Source organism: Triticum aestivum, chromosome 7A, assembly GCF_018294505.1.
Source record: "Triticum aestivum cultivar Chinese Spring chromosome 7A, IWGSC CS RefSeq v2.1, whole genome shotgun sequence".
In the NCBI taxonomy this organism is placed as follows: domain Eukaryota; kingdom Viridiplantae; phylum Streptophyta; class Magnoliopsida; order Poales; family Poaceae; genus Triticum; species Triticum aestivum.
The window spans coordinates 308,317,220-308,324,970 of NC_057812.1; the positions used below are offsets into that span (position 1 = coordinate 308,317,220).

A 7,751-nucleotide genomic window follows, 5' to 3' on the forward strand; every position below is an offset into this window, starting at 1 on the left:
TTCCCATCGAAGACGAGGCGATGCGCTTTCAGTAAGAGGAAACGTTCCTATTAAAGACGAGACACGTACAGTGACTTCGTAAATCTCAAGAGATGCTCATAAGGACAAGGTGTGTGTATGTGTGTTCATAAAAATGAGTGTATGCATGCATGTATGAGTGTTACTGATGTTAAAAAAAGAAATCGTGACAAGAGAAAAAAAAAGTTTGTCAGCCGAAACTTTTATGTCCTTCCGAAGTCTCGACTGTATCTATCTACACGTATGGTACCGGTCCAACCGTTTCATCAGATAAGAAGATGAGAGTATGGAACGGAAGGCAGTTCCGATTACGTACAGGGATTCTTGCGAGGAGTTACCTGGATCTTTATTCCAGTCCAGATCGGAGTAGTTTGCACGTCGTCATCGTTTTTTTCTTTTTTTACACGTCGTCATCCGGACGGGATTTCAACAAACAGACGCAAACGATCTCCCCTCCTTGGCGTCGTTGTTGTACGACCTGTATACCGTGCACAACGTCCCAGCGCCACCATATATATCCCAGCCTCACACGGCCTCCTGCTCCAGCGTGCGTCCTGCTCCTGTCGTCCACGATGAGTCCTTGTCACAGCTCCACAATGGCGGCGGCGAGGTCGCTCCTGCTGTCCTGCGTCGCTCTCGTCGCGCTCCTCCTCGTCCTGCCCTCCCGCGCCGCCGCCGCCGGCACCGCCGATGGGACGGAGGAGTGGGGATACATGCAAGTCCGACCCAGTAAGAAAATTAGTGTTTCTCTTCTTCTTCTTCTTCTTCTTCTTCTTCTTCTTCTTCTTCTTCTTCTTCTTCTTCTTCTTCTTCTTCTTCTTCTTCTTCTTCTTCTTCTTCTTCTTCTTCTTCTTCTTCTTCTTCTTCTTCTTGTTGTTGTTGTAGCTCATGGTGGCGTGGTTAACAATTGAACTCTGCAGAGGCGCACATGTTCTGGTGGCTGTACCGTAGCCCCCACCGCGTCGACAACGGCACGGCGCCATGGCCGACCGTGCTGTGGCTTCAGGGCGGCCCGGTGAGTAGCTAGCCAGCACCAATTCAAAAAGAAAAAATCTTGCATAGAGGAGCATACTGATGATTCAATCTGGCATATATGCATTGCAGGGCGCGTCGGGGGTGGGTTACGGCAACTTCATGGAGATCGGGCCGCTGGACACGGACCTCAAGCCCCGCGCCACCACCTGGCTCAACAAGGCCGACCTCCTCTTCGTCGTAAGTAGCAACCTCATCTTCGTCCTCGCGTGGGGCTGGGCAATGGCAATTGCCGGTTAGTTTTTGAGTTCTGAGATTGCTCCGCAATGGTGGGCAGGACAACCCCGTGGGCACGGGGTTCAGCTTCGTGGAGGGTGGCAACAAGAGCCTGATGGCGCGCACGGACGGCCAGGCGGCGCGCGACCTGACGGCGCTACTCATCAAGCTCTACCGGCACAACAAGCGGCTGCAGGGGAGCCCGCTCTACATCGTGGCCGAGTCGTACGGCGGCAAGTTCGCCGTCACCACCGCGCTCACCGCGCTCAAGGCCATCCGACATGGACACCTCAAGGCCAAGCTTGGAGGTACACTACTAGAGCCAGCCAATAATAGCCTATTAAATCCATTAACGAGCTAGCCCATCATGATGCAGCTAATGTAGTAATAATAATCAATCCATTATAGTAACTGAATTTTTGGCCACGCCGCATGCAGGTGTGGCCCTGGGGGATAGCTGGATTTCACCAGAGGACTCCGTGGTAAGTCTTAACGACTGCCCCGTATTGTGCTTGCTGAATTAATAATCGAGTAAGTAGAAGTAATTAACAGAGAGAATTTACTGGGTGCAGTTGTCATGGGGCCCCTTGCTGTACCAACTGTCCCGTATCGACGAGAAGGGGCTGCAGCAATGCGACAGGTAGTGAAAAACGAAAACCTTCCAATTCTGTGCGATCGGCCTTTATATACTACTACTACTTGTAAATAATTATTAAAATAATTCTTTCAAAAAAAGAAACAACAACAACTGACGACGATGCGTGACACGCAGCCTAGCGAATAAGATCAAGGCGCAGCTCAAGGCGAAGCAGTACGCGGCGGCGGAGAAGTCGTGGGAGGACCTCGAGTCGGCCGTCCTTGAGCAGAGCAACTCCGTGGTGCGCATCCTCCCTCCCCTCGTGCCCCTGCCTCTGCTTTGTTTGTGTTGTACAACTACAAGTAGTACTGACTTGTAATTGCATGGTGGGTGTTGCAGAACTTCTACAACATCCTCAAGGACGAGTCGTCGGAGGACGCTGCGGTGCTGGCGACCGCGGGGGCGGCTGTGAGGAAGGTGGGCTACACGAGGTACCTGAGCTCCAAGGCGACGAGGGAAGGCGGCCTCGACGGCCTCATGAACGCCGAGGTCAAGGCCAAGCTCGGCATCATCCCCAACAACTTCACCTGGGGAGAGCAGTCAGGCGACGTGTTCGAAGCCCTCGCAGGCGACTTCATGAAGCCAAGAATCAACGAGGTTGTCACCACTAGCTAGCTAGCTACACTAGTTCCTACAGTACCTAACTAATTTCAGTGCAGCTAATGGCTTACTCTAATTAACCTGCTGTGAGTGATAATGGATGCATGCAGGTTGACGAGCTCTTGAAACTTGGCGTGGAGGTGACCATCTATAGCGGACAGGTAAACCACCGTCTCTCTTGTGTCCGGCTACTAGTAGTTGCTGTTGATCCATCCGTGCGCGTCTTGCAATCCAAATAGAGGACCCAAGCCTGCACGCATTTGTTGCCTGCCCATCGGTCTTGTCGTTTTGATTTGACCGTCTAGTGTTGTATGCGCACGCATGCTTCCAAATCGATCAAAATCCCTGACATGTGTCACCCCAAGTTTGTTCTAACCGCTGTTGCTTACCTGCAAGTGTGGCGTGGATGATCAATCACTCACTGGGCCGCGCAAACGCATCGCAGAATCTCTCGACTTAATGACCAGTAGAATACTTTGCATTTTGTAATGAGATCCAACCAATCAACGTTTGTTCTTGCAGCTCGATCTCATCTGCGCAACCAAGGGAACACTGGACTGGGTCCAGAAGCTCAAGTAAGTGCTGCAACTCACATGTTTATGTGCCCGTGTGTTTGCAAGGACATAATATGAGTTTAACTTGATTGCATGCTGCCAGGTGGGAAGGTCTGAAGAATTTCACAGGGTCGCCCAGAAAGCCGCTCTACTGCAAGGGGGGTGAAGGTGAAGGTGAAGGTGAAGCAGCCGGCACCCAGGCCTTCCTCAAGTCGTACAAGAACCTGAAATTCTACTGGATACTGGGAGCTGGCCACATGGTAATCCAACAGAAAACTTGCACTCACGCATCCATCAAATAATTGAGCACCTTACCATACTGCTGGCGTTGGGAGCATCCATGTGCATGTGCAACTTAATGCAATAATTCCGTCCTACAGGCTTGACCTGGAGGAGAGTGTGCATTCATCTAGTGGTTGGTGAGATAGTTTTCTCATCATGCACATGCACATCTCTCCACCACACATAGAAAAATTTAGTACCGTATATGCATTGCCTGTGAGAAGAGAGAGGCAGCAGGCAGAAATAGTGATATATACAGATAGGGGGCCAGGCAGGTGTACTGCTTGCTGCCTGTTGAATGTCCATGGTATTGCTGGCTAAAATCTAATGCTCCACTTTTTGCTGTGGTAGATACCGATCGACAACCCTTGCCCTGCACTCAACATGCTGGGTGACATTACACAATCTCCTGCTCGGTAGAAACAAGACGACGGCGACACACCAAGCAGCCTGACACCAACACAAGAAAAGATTCCCTTTTTCCTTTTTCTTTTCACAGTAAACTGTAAAAGACAGTGGCGGACATTTATGAGATAGGAAAGATGAGAAAACAGATATAAATGAATAGAGAGAGAGAGAGACATCTGTTTGACTTTACAGCATACTACAATACTGGCGCAACTGTGTTACTTTTCGGTGGCAGGGTATGATCAAAAATCAAAATTTATTGCATACACTTCCGCTGTCACTATATGTATACTAGTACGTATAATCTAGAGGTAAAACGCACACTTTGTCCGCTTTTTGTTCGTGTGGATCGGCCATGTGGACGTGCGCGTCCGATTTTTCATTTAGGCCGGCAGGTGAACAGGAGACCGACCCATTTATACCGAAGTGACCAAAAGTGATTAATTAAGCATAATTATATATAAATGGCCGGTTAAACGTCGGCCAAAGTCTACTTAAACATAGCTAGAAAATTAAAAAAACTCTAAATGGCCACCAGCAACATGATGCTTGAGGCTGGAAGTAACATGTGCAAAGCCTAAACGCTGGAAGTGCAGTTTCGAGCGACCGCGACCAGCCGCCCACACCCACACCGACGGTGGCCATTCCGGCCCCGTCGGCCACCAAACCGCAGCCCTGCGTCCGGCCGGCCGGCATGCTGCCGCCACCTCCTGTCGCGCTCCCCGCGGGCTCCGTGCAGCGCATCATCCCGCTGCCATCCCCGTCCCCTGCTCAGTTGGATCTGGATCGGGATCCAGCGCCGCCGCCAACGCTCGCCTGCCCTGCTGTGTCCGTGATGCTCCCCGTGCTCAAGACCTTAGCCGCTACGATGACACCACCGGCTCCCGCTCCAACGACACCGTTGGCTCTCGCTCGGTCGTCCTTGGCTACCGCCGCCGTCTAGCTGGCCGCGGCTGCACTCGCCTTCCGCAAGGCCGATCCGGCCGTAGGTGGTCATCTGGCCCATGGTTGTTGTCTGCCAAGGACCGTGAAGACGAGCGCTACAGCGCGCCTGCCCGTCGTCCATGCTACCATGGCCGGCGCGTCCGTTCAGGATCTGCACCTTCAGTCGACCCTGCAATGTGGTTGTCCAACTCCGGCGGCTCATGCTCTTCTCCAGTGCACTCTGCCCATTCAAGATCGGGAGAATCGTGGTCCTGCTGGGCCGACAGTGACATCTCCGATCCTGCAGGCCACCACCACCGCTCTCCCTGCCAGCAACTCTGCCGACCAGCTGTCGCCGCCTCCGGCATCGACTCCTGCATCCCTGTCGACGGCTACGCCGATTGAGTACACTGCTTCCCGAACGTCGTTGTCGTCGCCGCTGGCATCAGGCGACTCTGCAAGCATGTCTTGCACCGTCCCAGTCACTTCTCCCGTGCATTCGGCTTGGGGAGATTGGCTTGGATGCTTCCGCAAGGAGAAGTCTCAAGCTGCTCTCATGTGTTGTGCGCCGGCACCTCATGAAGATTCATTTGGGGACTGGCACCTCGTCAAGGGGCGCCGTCATTCACCATCTTCAACAGGCTTCCGGCATCCCGCTTCTAATGCACAACCGACTCCTCCGGCGTGGCTGAGGGACCGATGCTTTCGGTGCCTCTGCAGAGGTCATCATGCCTGCTCTTGCAGGGACCCAGTTCGGTGCAGGAACTGCCTTCGCTTTGGCCACATTGCTCGCTTTTGCCGCGCAAAACAACCCAGGGACCAGACTATGCCGCTAAGTCATGTTACTCCACTGAATCCACCAATATCTGCTCCTGCCAACGATGCTACCCCGATGTTTGCTCCTGCCAACGATGCTACCCCGACAGATGTACCGCAACAGTTGGTCCTCATGGAGCAGGTTGTGCTGCTCCGCACCGAGCTGCAAGACTGCTTGGCGAGAGTTGGGAGTGTTTTGGCAAATGTAGAGGCCGCTCTTGCCAAGCTCCAGGTTGTGCCTGTTATGTCCCTGCTGCCCGAGATCCATGTTAATTCGGCCGATGAGGAAGCTGGCATGTATGGAGATCTCTCCCCTCGCAGTGCATCCTGCCCATCGCCGTTGCCTATCGTGCCAATTACTTCTGGAAGTGAAGCTGTTATCGAGGTCGTGGCTCCGGTGCTTCAGATTATGCATGAGCTGCAAAAGCTTTGTGGGGAGCCCACTTCGCCTATTTCGATGATGCTTCCTATGGAGATGGAGTCGCTTGGAGGGGCCTTGACGATGCCGACCTCGACCTCACCACCGTCGTTGGAGCACAGTCAGCCACTCGCCTTTGTGGACCATGAAGGGTTGGATGTTGCTATTGCTCTCTCACCTGTGGCTGTTGGCCAGGTGCCGTCTGTGGGTGTAGGTGCTTTGGCACCTAATTCTGAGGCGCTAAAGTCCATCCGGCCGCCCATCTTTGACCGTGATGGTATGTTGGCACATATTGACGAGTTGGTCTTCGTGAAAAAGCTCGGCGGCTTGCTCACCCGTTTGGAGGCAGTTAGTCCTGGATCTGGCAAGGCGATTGCTTGCCTCGTAGCGGAGGAGGCTTCTACGGGCAAAATCAAGCAGGTGAAGAAGGCTCTCAGGAGCATAGGCAAGAAGAGTGGCGCCACTGGTAAGGCGTCAGCGGCTGTTTAATGGATGATACTCAATCTCTTCGACCACCATCTTCGATTGGCTCGTCTCCATGGATTTGGTGGTGTCTGTTGTCTGTAACCTTGGTTTGGTTGGGGGTTTCTTTGTGATGTAGAAGTGTGAAGGATCATGATTGTTTCATCCTATGTATGTTTGTCGGGTTAACCGTGTGGTCATGCAATTTCTTTCTCAGCAAGTAGTCCGCATGTGGTTTATATGTGTCGGTTTTCGCCCGATTTTCCGTTAATTAACGGGGCAACTCTCTTCTTCTTAATTAATCGATGAGGCAAATCTTTTGCCTCCGTTTCAAAAAAAAAACTCTAATAAACACCCGCACGCTGCCCTAGTAGATTGCCTTGCCCTTGCCTCGTCGTCATCGCCTTGGTGAGGTCAATGAAGATGGGGAAGGCCCAGCCCAACCGAACGCATCTTGATAGGCCACCAAGGCAATTGTCTCGTCACCACATCTATACTATAATCTAATCTAGAGGAAACACCGCAAGTCTTACAACTTGCATGGTCGATTTGGTGCATATAAACTTGTAAAATACATTATTCCAGTCCTCAAACTTGCATCGGCGTGAAAATACGGTCACAATTCAGGTATGAGGCTGCCTACATGGCACGCCAGCGTGGCAAAGGCCCGTTGTCAGCGCGACAAAGATTGTGAAAATTAAAATAATGCGCACTGTGGTGATTCAAACCGGCAACTACTGCGGTATCTTTATGTGTGCAAACCACCCACGTTTGTTTGTGGACAAATCACCTTTGTTTGAAAAATGGATGAAAATGTCACGTAGGGAACAAAATGAAATTGAAGTGTCAAGAAGGGAAAAATGAAGTTTTTTGGGCCAAAAAAGTAACCAAATTTTAAGAAAGGGCCAAATAAGGAATTCTCTCAATATATATAACTACATTTCATAATGAATCTAACAATATCGATTTGATATTGTGGATGTTGATACTTTTTTCTATAAATTTAGTCAAAGTAGAACTTTGACTTTGAAAAAAACTTATATACGGACTAAAAAGGACCGGACAGAGTATGTAACTTATTTTAGACAAATCACCGAATTTTTGTTTGAATACAAATAATTTTAAATTAAAAATATCAGTAAAAGAAAATAGAGTTCAGAATGAATGTACGTAAATTCTCTCAGACAAATCAACAATTGTCTAAATTCAAATATTGAGCACATGTTTCGGACAAATCAACAGCTGTTTTGCTTGTTGAGCACATGTACACCCATAAGATATCCGCAGCTTGCTAGTAGTCTTTAAGTCCAGTCAAGGAATTAATCAACACTAACTGGGATTGTTACGAAGTTAAAAAAGATTAAGACTGTACTAGCTAGTAGGA

At 50.5% G+C, this 7,751-nt stretch overlaps 1 protein-coding gene across 1 annotated transcript; it reads left to right on the plus strand.

Annotated features, from left to right (window-relative positions):
- The first annotated feature begins 478 nt into the window (after positions 1–478).
- Positions 479–4,013, plus strand: LOC123154020 (serine carboxypeptidase-like 51). Its single transcript, XM_044572838.1, has 12 exons — positions 479–747; positions 939–1,033; positions 1,123–1,230; positions 1,328–1,574; positions 1,705–1,748; positions 1,839–1,906; positions 2,039–2,144; positions 2,243–2,500; positions 2,614–2,664; positions 3,026–3,078; positions 3,161–3,317; positions 3,691–4,013. The coding sequence occupies exons 1-12, from the start codon at positions 591–593 to the stop codon at positions 3,757–3,759; spliced, it is 1,413 nt and encodes a 470-aa protein (XP_044428773.1). The 5' UTR covers positions 479–590; the 3' UTR covers positions 3,760–4,013.
- Positions 4,014–7,751: the final 3,738 nt, after the last annotated feature.